This window comes from Lipotes vexillifer, unplaced genomic scaffold (assembly GCF_000442215.2).
Source record: "Lipotes vexillifer unplaced genomic scaffold, Lipotes_vexillifer_v1.1 scaffold811, whole genome shotgun sequence".
Lineage (NCBI taxonomy): Eukaryota > Metazoa > Chordata > Mammalia > Artiodactyla > Lipotidae > Lipotes > Lipotes vexillifer.
The window spans coordinates 2512447-2525247 of record NW_006775554.1 but is presented as its reverse complement, the minus strand read 5'-3'; the positions used below and the strand labels follow the sequence as shown (position 1 = coordinate 2525247).

The 12801-nt window shown below is 41.0% G+C and overlaps 1 protein-coding gene across 2 annotated transcripts in view; it reads right to left on the bottom strand.

The window, feature by feature from the left end:
- Positions 1-12801, bottom strand: part of LCMT1 (leucine carboxyl methyltransferase 1) — a 55740-nt gene that overhangs the window by 12875 nt on the left and 30064 nt on the right. Inside the window, exons 5-6 of one of the 2 annotated variants that reach the window (XM_007450001.1) lie at positions 12652-12713; positions 3068-3170 (exon numbers count right to left, since the gene is read on the bottom strand). The exons of the other annotated variant lie outside the window; for it this stretch is intronic. Of the exons in view, the coding sequence (XP_007450063.1) occupies positions 3068-3170; positions 12652-12713 (165 nt within the window). The remainder of the gene's footprint in view (positions 1-3067; positions 3171-12651; positions 12714-12801) is intronic. 2 annotated transcript variants of the gene reach the window in all.

The following is a 12801-nucleotide window of genomic DNA, read 5'->3' as shown; positions in this document are numbered from 1 at the left end:
AACAAGGAGCAAAAAAAAAAAAAAAAAAAAAAAAAAAAAAAACACTCCCCGCTATTAAACAACTAGTGAGCAGGAGAAGTAAGACAGAAACCCAGGGTGAGATTCTAAGACTCATGCTCTCCTCATTCTGAGAGGGCTCCAGGCCCATTGGTATCAGCTTTAACCAATCTACTGCTGACTTCACAAACCCATATGCCCCCAAGAAATCCAGTGGTGTCCTTGAAAGTTAAGACTTCCCTTCAGCTAAAAGAAAACACACTACTTGCTCAACATTGCTAATTATCAGAGAAATGCAATTCAAAACTACAGTAAGGTACCACCTCACACCGGTCAGAATGGCCATCATTAAAAAGTCTACAAATAACAAATGCTGGAGAGGGTGTGGAGAAAAGGGAACCCTCCTACACTGTTGGTGGGAATGTAAGTTGGTGCAGCCACTATGGAAAACAGTGTGGAGGGTCCTCAGAAAACTAAAAATAGAGATAGGGTTGCCATATGATCCAGCAATCCCACTCCTGGGCATATATCTAGACAAAACTCTAATTCAAAAAGATACATGCACCCCTACGTTCATAGCAGCACTACTCACAATAACCAAGACATGGAAATAACCTAAATGTCCATCGACAGATGAATGGATGAAGAAGATGTGGTACATATACACAATGGAACACTACTCAGCCACAGAAAAGAACGAAGTAATGCCATTTGCAGCAACATGGATGCAACTAGAGATTACCATACTAAGTGAAGTTTGTGGAATCTAAAATATGACACAGGGCTTCCTGGGTGGTGCAGTGGTTAAGAATCCACCTGCCAATGCAGGGGACACAGGTTTGAGCCCTGGTCCGGGAAGATCCCACATGCCATGGAGCAACTAAGCCCGTGTGCCACAACTACTGAGCCTGCGCTCTAGAGCCTGCAAGCCACAACTACTGAAGCCCATGAGCCTAGAGCCCATGCTCCACAACAAGAGAAGCCACCGCAATGAGAAGCCCGCGCACCACAATGAAGAGTAGCACCCGCTCGCTGCAACTAGAGCAAAGCCCATGCGCAGCAACGAAGACCCAACGCATCCAAAAATAAATTAAAAAAAAAAAAGGGTGGCACAAATGAACCTATCTATGAAACAGAAACAGGCTCACAGACAGAGAGAACAGACTTGTGGTTGCTAAGGTGGGAGTGGTGGGAGGGACGGACTGGGAGTTTGGGGTTGGCAGATGCAAACTATTATATTGATATATAGACTGGATAAACAACAAGGTCCCACTCTATAGCGCAGGGAACTATATTCAATATCCTGAGATAAACCATAATGGAAAAGAATATGAAAAAGAATGTATATATGTGTATAACTGAGTCACTTTGCTGTACAGCAGAAATTATTACAACATTGTAAATCAACTATATTTCAATTAAAAAATAAATCTAAGAAAACACACTACATTCTGCAATCAGTGAACCACCTAAGGGTCTCCCCAAAGGAAAAAAGAAGCACAAATACTCTTTACAGTGTATTGACCTTACTTCTGAACACCTGGTGAGACAGACTCAGACAATAAAGCTGACTCAGACAATAAAGCTGACAACACTGGGTCAAGTAGAGCTGTCCCTGACATTTGAGCTGGTGGAAATGTAAATCCTAAGAATGACAACCTGGTTGATGATTCTAGACTAAACACGTAAGCAAGAACTTCAAAATGTAGAGGTAACGGCCATCACTGTGCTGAAGTGTTAGGAAGATCACACTTTAACCCCCTATACTTCCCACCCCTCCATTGCCCAAAGCTCACCTGTATTTGCACCTGTTCTTTCCCTTTCCCTCTCTTTCTCTTCCCTCAAAGGCTAGTTAAGCTCAGTCCATGCTCTACATCCTCCCTTCCCTCTCCTCCAGCAATGATTTCCCTTGCTGCTAATTTCCTTCAACGTTTGCCACTGATTCTTTAAAATAACTTCAATTTATTCTTTAAAATAACTTTCCCTTTCTCTTACCTGCCTTCCAAACCTCTCCCTTGAGTTACTCACCTCAAATATCCTTGAAAGTGTCATCTTCACCTACGTTAGACCAGGTGGCTATGCCTTTTCCTCCCACTAGCTCTTTATCTATTTGACCAGCATCACTGTGCTAAAACCACACATCTCACTCCCCTCCTCTGCCTCCCACTCTCAAGAACTTGGTGTGAACCCTTCTGGTCCATTTTAAAAATACTTCTGTTATGTATATAGGTAATCATGAAAATACAGTATTTGGGGGGGGGTTTGATTTTACACATTTGGTATCACACTCTGCAATTTAATTTTTAAAAACTCAACATTAAGTTTTTGAGCTCTCGCCAAAGTCACGCATTTTACATAGCATTCATCCATTCTCCTTCTGATGGACGTTTAAGTTGTTTCCAATTTTCTGCTACTAAAAACAGAAGCTGCAATGAACATCCTCCTTGTACATACATGTAGACCTTCTCGGGGGGACACACCCAACAATGGAACTGCAAATTCATATGGTACTGACAATTTTACTAGATAATTCCAGATCATTCCTTGCAATGGTCACACCAAGATCACTCCCACCAGTGGTGGACAACCATTCCTTTTCCCCTGATATCCTTGCCAACACTTGATACTATCAGACTTTTACATTTTTGCCAACTTGGTGGTAGTAAAACAGAATTTCATCTGATTACTACTTAAGTTCAATACCATTTTAATACGATACCCCGTCTCCTCTTTGAGCTGCCTGGTGATCTATGCTTTCTCTATTTTTCTACTGGACTTTTTAAAAAATAGTAGGTATTCTTTATATACCCTGGATGCTAATCCTTTCTTTATATGTTACAATTATATGTTTCTATGCATACAATTATCTTCCCTCAAACTTATATTAGTAATCAGTATTTTACAAAAGCAATACAGGTGATTCTCATGGGAAAACAGACTCAAGGAACATTGCTCCTCAAAAAATTTCAGAAAACTACTCTAAGTAGCAATGAAAAAAAAATGGTACATGTTATCATGCTGTACCTCCAACTGGCCTTATCTCAAAAAGAGGTTAAAAAAAAAATCTCACTGTGTATTCATGTTACATTTCTTTAGTTTCTCTTCCAGTTCAGGTATATCTCGGAGATCTGCTCCAATGATGGCATATCTTGTTGAATCCAATATGTGCCCATCTGTAAATGTAAGAAGAGATTATAATTTCAACAGAAATTGATCAAGAAGAGATTATAATTTCAATGGATGTGACTTTTTCAAAACTAAAGTAAATGTATTGTTTTCTCCATTATAAAAATGCATGCTCGCGCTTCCCTGATGGCACAGAGGTTAAGAATCTGCCTGCCAATGCAGGGCACACGGGTTTGAGCCCTGGTCAGGGAAGATCCGGACATGCCACAGAGCAACTAAGCCCGTGCTCCACAACTATTAAGCCTGCATTCTAGAGCCTGCGAGCCACAACTAATGAGCCCGCATACCACAACTACTGAAGCCCGCATGCCTACAGCCCATGCTCCACAACAGGAGAAGCCACCACAATGACAAGCCCATGCACCACAACAAAGACTAGCCGCCGCTCGATGCAATTAAAGAAAGCCCTCGCGCAGCAACGAAGACCCAACGCAGCCAAAAATAAATGAATGAATGAATAAATAAATTTATTAAAAAAATAAAAATAAAAATCCATGCTCATTATGGGCAAAAAAATCAGGTAAGAGGAGGGTGAAAATTAACTAAAAATCATACCTTCCAAAGACAACTATTAGTATTTTAGTGTATAACATTCTAGCCTTTTTTCTATGTGCTTAAACTCTTATACACAACACGGACACATCCTTTCTCGCTCTCTCTCTCTCTCTCTCCCTCCCTCCCCCAAACGCGCGCGCGCGCGCACACACACACACACACACACACACACATACGCAAACACCCTGCACAAAAAAAGATAATGGGGTCACCCAATACTTGTTTTGAAAGCTTTTCCTAGTTAACAATAGTATCACTGACATCATTCTCTATGATTTCACCATGCTCCACGGAGTAGATAAAACAACTTACTTAGCCAATCGCTCAATATTAGACAGGCAGTATTTCCAAGTTTACTCCATCTCAGGCACTGCAACGAACATCCTTGTATACATGTCACAAAGGACTTGTCTGTCCAGTTACGAAGGTTATGATGAGAAGAATTAGGAGATCAAAGAGTAAGCCTATTTAAATATTGGTACCAATTGCTCTCTAAATGTTTTGTCAATTTGTGAGCTATTGTGTTTAAAAGAAAATAGTTTATGTACTAAAGAATTTACAAATAAAATATTTCCTTTAAAATATTCCACCAGAGGTTGGATGGAATGGTATGTATAGTAGTTCTCAAGCTTTGGTAGGCATCAGATTCGCCCAGAGGTCTTGTTAAAACAGACTGATCAGGCTCCGGCCCCTGAGTTTCTGATTCAGATTTTTCAAAAGTAGAAATCTGTATTTCTAACAAGTTTCCAGATGGGGTTGATGCTGTTAGCCTGGGACTACACTTTTAGAACCACCAGTACAGATGAAATGAGACTGGCAATAAAGTTAGGCGATGGGTACATGGAGGTTCATCAATCTAGTCAAATTATGTTTGTGTAGGCCTGAAATTCTTTTCAATTTAAACTCTCTATTTTTAAAAATAGATTATAATAAAAATTAAGAAATTAAATTGCTTGATTATTTACCTGAAGCACTGTTCACTCAACTTCCTCAAAGTACAAACCACGGAAGAAGCTGGGACATTCTACAGCCATCCTACATCATTGCTAAGAACTCAGCTTCTCTCCTGAGAACCCACAGCAAAAAGTGTGGGAAAGGTGAAACAGCATGTAAGCAGGTTCTCCCTTATTTTCTTGAGAACCCCATTCAGCGGGTTCAAATACACTTGGCCACACCCCATAAGCTATAAGAAATACCTCCTAGGAATCTGCTAGATGTCAGGAAACCACCAAAGGGCAAGGCTGGGAAACCCAGAGTCAGTCCCAGGCACCATAACACCTGAGTCCAGAAAAGAATATCAAGGATGTGAAGGCACTTGCTTGCCCTGCTGTGAAAAAAAGCAGTGATTCCCAAATGCCTGTGTGCCTTCTTACAAATAACATATATATTCAAGATGAGTTTTTCCATCCCTGACCACACACACGCACAGACACACACACAAAGAGACCATCAGAATGTTGAAGCATGTGGTTTCCTTGAACTGTGCAATTCACGGAAGACACATCTTACTCAGAGATATGGATCTAAAGGTAGCACACAAGACAAAAATGGCACATGGTCATGATTACTCTTAAAAATTGAGCACAAGGTCAAAATTGAGCAAGGGTCAATGACCTGGGGCATAGCCAGCAGTGGCCCATCCGTGTGCCCTGGCAAGCTGGCATACTGCCTGGGAAGTGCTGGATGTGATGTCCCCAAGGTCCCACTAATGATAGATCTGATGCTCTAATAACGCACACCACACACCCATCATGATCCCCATGCTCCTCTGAAGTCAGGGGCTACTCGAGCTGTGTAGAAATAGAAGGTCTAATTATCCGCCCTTGAAGGATGCCTTACCTTCATTTCACAAGAAACAGAATGCATTTGGTAGAGGATACAGGCTCAGGGCAAGTTTCAAAGGAGTTTTACTAACTATTCTGGGAAGATATGCCATTTTTATAAAATCTAACTCTAGCAAGAGACCATGGGAACAACAAAAAAACCTTGATACCTTTGGAATGCTTCTGAGACTGGGTGAGAAAAAGACCTTGCTCATCAAAATGAGACCCACAATCCCTTCCTTCTTTTCTATTTTCTACTTCCTAAGAGAAAAACGGGAGAGGATTAAAAGCTTTTTGTGTGATACTCTTATAAGAACAACTTTCTAAAGGAATAGCCCATACTTGCCCAATTCTGGAAAGCCAATTAACATTGATTGAAAACCTCCGAACTGCTACTAGTAGTTCCTTCTGTGATCAATCTTTAGAGGACTGACTTCTAAGAGGATTTAAGAGGGAGAACCCCTGAAAACATAACACCATGATGCGTTTTAAAAAAATTAAGAACCAATTTGTATATGGCCAGAATGAAGAGACAAGTATGAAAATCCTATTACTCAGGCTTGGTCATCATTTCATTCAAGCAGCAGTTCTCAACCAGGGCAACTTTGTCCCTAGGGAACATCTGGCAGTGCCTGGAGACATTTTTGGTTGTCGCAACTGGGGGATGCTAGTGGCATCTAATAGGCAGAGGTTAGGGATGCTGCTAAATATTATAAACTGTGCAGGGCAGCCCCACAACAGGGAATTATCTGGCCCCAGGTGTCAGGAGGGCTGAGGTTAAGAAACCCTGCATTAAACTTACACACAAAAATTCAAAATCACTAGTCGACGTTAAATTTTTAAAATCCTTAAATAGTTCTAATTATTCTTGGATAGGGACAACTTAACATGCCGTAGCTTTTATCCAGGACATGGTTCCCAAGATGAAAACTCTCTTTGGAGTACACCTGCAGAGGAATGGGCTTTGGTCTCAAACATCCCTGACAGCAAATGTCTACTCTGCCAGTTCCTAGTCGTATGACATACTGCTCACGCCTACTTTTAAGTATAAAATGCATACAATGGCAACCTCATACGGTTATGGCTAAGATTAAGGGCGATGTCAAAGTGCTGAGCTCCATGGATCCCAAACTGTACTGAGGTGCCCTGGGGCAGCACAACCAACTCACAAGGGCCGAACAGGATGTTTTAAATTTTTGAGGGAAACCCAGAGATACTCAACATGCACCAGACACAAGCAGACCACCAGCTCAAGGCAGTCACAGTTTCTACAGGAGACTTCTCTGCACTCCTTTTAATGACACCGTATTCCTGCAAAGCTGATTTCTCAGGTGTGACTGTGATGAAAAAGCCACTACTGCTCAAACATCATTTGCAATATTGGAAGAGAAACAGGTGGTAGTGTCCAATCTGGCTCCGAGGCGAGGTCATAAAGGGCCCGACAGGAGCACATATCCCATTAGAAGTAAGTGTGGTTATTTAAGAATGAAATTAAGAGAGTATTTGTTCTTAGAATGTAAGTGGCTTTTTTTTCAAATGACCAAAAAGTTGTTAGGACATAAATACTTACAATGCTTGAACCCAACTTATTAATAAACAGAACTGCTGATATGTCTTTTAACCTAGAGTCATCATGAAAAATTTACTGAGGCACTTAGTAAAGGAAAGTGGGCATGCACTCCTTGGCCTAACTCAATGGTGGTACATCGTGGAGGTCTTCTGTGAAGACCAGACCACAGATGATTAAATCCGGGCAGGTGCTGAGAAGCTCCACCCAGATGAACCCAACTCAAATTGCCAAGCTGCAGGATTGTGAGCTAAACAGACAGCTGTTATTTTTTTGTGTGTGTTTTTTTTTTGCGGTACATGGGCCTCTCACTGTTGTAGCCTCTCCCGTTGCGGAGTAACAGGCTCCGGACACGCAGGCTCAGTGGCCATGGCTCACGGACACAGCCGCTCTGCGGTATGTGGGATCTTCCCAGACCGGGGCACGAACCCGTGTCCCCTGCATCAGCAGGCGGACTCCCAACCACTGCGCCACCAGGGAAGCCCCAGACGGCTGTTATTTTAAGCCACATGCTTTGCAGTGGTTTGTTACAGAGCAAAAGCTCATATAGGCTTTAATTATCTGCCTCATTCAGCTTACACCTATGAAAGGCAGGAGAAAGTGGAGGATTTATACAATGTAACATGGTAGTTAAACACACACACACACAGAATCCACAGGGCATACAAGTCATGATCTCTTCCATCACCTCCAAGTCAGCATTTCAAGAGAGATGTGTTCCTATGTGCTACTGACCTGTAGTGAGTCCCATCAATCCCATTCATTATATGTCTTCAAAGACAGACTTATTATTAGGATTGCAAAGTGTTCTTTTAGGTCCCCAGATTTTCCTAGAACATTTTAGTTTAAAAATAAAAAAGCTGGGATTGACATGTACACTCTGCTATATTTTAAAAGTATAACCAACGGGGACCTACTGTATAGCACAGGGAATTCTGCTCAATGTTATGTGGCAGCCTGGATGGGAGGGGAGTCTGGGGGAGAATGGATGCATGTATATGTATGGCTGAGTCGTTTTGCTGTGCACCTGAAACCATCACAATGTTGTTAATCGGCTATACTCCAACATAAAATAAAAAGTTTAAAAAATTAAAATTAAAAAAAAAAAGTGTTGTAAAATAAAGACAGCCTCAGGTGGATTTCTGGACCACAGAGAAGTTTTGCTTGTTTGTCTGTCCATCTGTCCACCCAGGAATACTTACTGAGCTCTTATTATGTCCTGGGCAGAGTCCTTGGAAGAAACTGATGAACAAAAAGGCACGGTCCTGCCCCCATGGGGCTTGCAATCCAGCAGGGAAGATGAAGAGTGGACAAGTGTGGGGAACACTACAAAGCGGGGTGCAGTCTTTTGGGAGTGCATAACAGGGTCCCACCTCCCTTAGAAGAGAGCCCACACTACTGGGCCTGGCCGAGGAGATCCTGCATGATGCAGCCCCGCCTTCTTCAGCTTCATCCTGAGCCATGCACCCCTCCCCACTGCCAGCTCCAGTCACACTGGCCTTTCGGCTTCCTCGCATGCTCCTCCTTTCCCTAAGCTTGCCTTGTGCCAGACAATCTTCCCCCTAGAGAGTTTCTTCTTCTTACGGCTCAGCTGAGATACCTGACACCACTCTGCAATGCTTTGATTTGTTGCTCTTTTTACTTTATACTCAGACAGTTCCACATCGGAGTTGAGATGGATTACAAAGACACAAACATTCACTCATTCAAGCATTCAGGTATGTATTTATTCCATCAATAATCTCTGTGTGCCAGGCACTGTTCTAGGTGCTGGGGATATAGCAATGAACAAGATAGGAGAGGTCCCTGCGCTCTTGAGGCTTATTCCCTCAAGGAGGGAGAGACGGTGAATCATTAAACAAATGAAGAATCAAGATAGCATCAGAGTATTAAGAGCTATGAAGAAAATAAAAGAGGATGAGAGAAAACTATGCCTAGAGTAGCAGGTGGCAGCTGAGTGGGACATTGGGTGATGAGATGGAGCCCATTAAGCAAAAATAGGGGGAAAGAGGTAAAGAGTTCCAGGCCAAGGGAAGAGGAAAGGTTTGAAGGTGAGAGCAAGCTTGGCACATTCAGAGGACAGCAGGAGGGCAGTGTGGTGAGATAATAGTTACTGTAGTCGAAAATAAAATCAGGGGACTTCCCTGGTGGTGCAGTGATTAAGAATCTGCCTTCAAACACAGGGGACACAGGTTTGATCCCTGGTCGGGGAATTAAGATCCCACATGTCATGGGGCAACTAATCCCGTGTGCTCTAGAGCCTGCACCACAACTAGAGAGCCTGCGTGCCACAACTAGAGAGCCCACGGGCTCTGGAGCCCACACCACAACTAGAGAGAAGCCTGCGCACCGCAACGAAGAGCGCACACACCACAACTAAAGATCCTGCGTGCCGCAACTAAGACCCAACGCAGCCAAATAAATAATAAATAAAAATAAATATTTAAAAAAAGGAAAGAAAATCAGGAGGCATCCAGACACCCAATTAACCATGTAAACTTCAGCACTAGAAAGATTTAAGCAGGAAAGTAATAGAATCTGACTTACTTTTTAAGAACTCATCCTGACTTACTTTTCGTTGTGTGCTCATTTACATACTTTTAATTTCTTACTCTGTGCATAGTTCAGCTTAAGAAAACATCTATCATCAATTCTAAGATGCATATATTTTTCACATTTTAACATTTCTGAAATCTGGATGCATCTAATAGTCGATAATGTATCAGTTTAATTTGTCAGCGCTTTTTCTCTCCTATTGATAAATAGTGGTGATTCTTACAATCACAGCCCCAGGGGTTTGATGAAAAGGGTAATTTTTAAATGAAATTTTTGTCAGTTTTATTATCATCTATCACTTTTCTCAGATTTTCATTCACGTTTTTATTTATTTTTATTCAGATTCCTTTCTCAGTACGATGGCAAGATCAAAAACTATTGATATAAAGGACAAGACTGGAAATTTTACCCACATAAGACACAAACACAGATTAAAAAAAACAAGCAAAAGACTCAGAAAAAAATATACAATAAAAAAAGCTGACAAGAGACTTCCCTGGTGGCGCAGCGGATAAGACTCCACGCTCCCAATGCAGGGGGCCCAGGTTCGATCCCTGGTTGGGGAACTAGATCCCACGTGCATGCCACAACTAAGAGTTCGCATGTCACAACTAAGGCACCGCGAGCCACAACTAAGGAGCCCACCTGCCACAACTAAGACCAGACGCAACCAAATAAATAAATATAAAATCACTGGATGTGATTTGCAAATACTTAGCATCAAAAGTACCTAGAGTTAGAGATATTAAATTTCAGTAAAGCTAAATAAATTACTACAATTTTTGCAATTTGTGCAGAGCTTCAGTTTATAATGTGCTTTTCACATAGATCATCTCATTTGATCATCAGAACTCTGGGTGACATGGGTGACAGTGTTACTCCCCCCATTCTGCAGATAAGGAAACTGAGGGGGGCCCGGGGGGAGCCGCAACTAAGGAGCCTGCCTGCTGCAACTAAGACCCGGTGCAACCAAATAAATATAAATATATAAATAAATACTTTTTTTTAAAAAAGTTGACAAGAGGCTTTTATCAAAGAACATACCTGTATGTTATAAAAGGTTCCTATAAATTGAAAAACAAAGAAAAGGCTGGGGGGAAACAATGCAACTGAAGAAAAAAATGGGCAAAGGAAATGAAAAGGCAATTTACAAAGAAATTCCTAAAGGCCAATAAAACTATAGAAAGATACTCCATCTCACTGGACTCTAAGCATTCAAAGTTATATAAAATTTTAAAACAATGGGACATTGTTACAGCCCATCAGATTGGTAGAAATTTTTTAAAATGATAATATCCAGTGATAGTGAGGGTGTAGAGAAAGAGAATCCTCATCTACTCTTAATGAAAACATAAATTAATAAAATGTTCTTTAAGATCAGTTTGGTAGTAGCTTTTAAAATTCACAATGTCCAATTCTTTGAGCTAGCAATTCCTGCAAATACACACATATATATGTGTTTTCTACAACACTGTTGAATATAAAAAGGCAGCAATCTAAACGACCATCAGTAGGGAAAAGATGAAATAAAACGGAATTTCCATGCAGAGGAGTACTGTAAAGCCATTAGAAATAATGAGGTAGGTTTATATATTCTGACATGAAAAGACAGCCATGATTTACTAGGACATGAAAAGAGCAAGTCACAAAGCAGCATGTATAAATTATTTATTTTATTAAAATTACATATAAACCTATATTTATATACAGAAGTATAGATCCATTAGTTCAACAAATATATGTTACACTACAACATATATTTATTCAATGTGTATATACATTCATTCAACAAAAAATTACTGAGCATTTTATGTGCCACGCACTGGATTATATCTGTGTGTGTACTTTATTATGTGTGATATTTCCCTTTCTCTGGGTAGACTGTTCATCTGCAGTAGAAAATACTCTGCACACTGGTTATCTTGGGTGGGAGGAGGGATTATGCAAAGTCTTTACTTTCTACTTCATATATTTCTACATTGATGGATCAAAGTCCTAGCAAAGTACTAGCACATTCATTGCAGATAATCATTCTGACACCAAATACATAGAAAATTACAGTAGCAAAACTGTACAGAAAGCAAATAGGCCAGCAAATGGCAAAGCCTGAACAGCTTCTACTTACAACTTGTATAAGGGAAACAAAGGATAGGGGAGATATCATCTTCTGTGGAAACTTTATTGGGAATCTGATCACTAGGAGGCTGACTAAAGCACTGTGGTTGTGTAAAAGAGGAAGCGTATCTAATCGTCTGATGTTTGCTGTGCTATCTGTGTCGACCATCCGAGAAGGCCATCCTCTCTAAGCATGTTTTCTGACCCAAATTATTAATAAGGCCCTGGAACCTCTCTGTCAGATAGAGACTGAAAACAATGGAAGATTCTGGAAGAGTTTTACCATAATTCAAAAGGCTTAGAAATGAGGAAAGTGGTGTTGTAAACATTCATAATTAAAACTTGAGGGGACAAACTGACTGCAGGGGCCAAGGAGGTGACATAAACCAGGAAGCAGGGCAGGTGTAAAACAAGAGGGAGTGGTGGGGTCAGAACTGGAGAAGACATGACCCTTCTAAATAAAGTGGCCGCTGCTCAATGACTGCCATGTAGGAGCTAGATGTGATGTTTCCAAGCAAAACTGAAAATCAAGACTTTCAGGAAAAATCTCCCCTTTTTGAAATGTTCACAACGAATTTAAATTATTTTTAAAGAGTGGGGACCTGTGGACATCTAAGAAGAGTCACATCAAAACTGTTTTAAATTCCTTCATAGTAACTGTGGTGGAAGTGAAAATGTATCAGCAGAAGGATATGTGTATTCGCACCCACACACACACACACACACACACACACACACACACACACACACACACACACACACACACACACACCATCTTTAAAAAGAAAAGGGGAAAAAGAGCAAAAATTGTTATATAGCCCAGGTTGTATTATTTAGGTTAAGGATACTTGCCCATTTGAAGTGTGTCCTCTGAATGTAAGTCTAAAATGGGCTTTGACAGGAGAGGTTTCAATCTGTAGATGAGGAAAAGAAAGGCGAGTCAAGCAGCTCATTTACTGCTAAAATGCAGACAGCCACTACAGACATGGCAAATAGGTATCA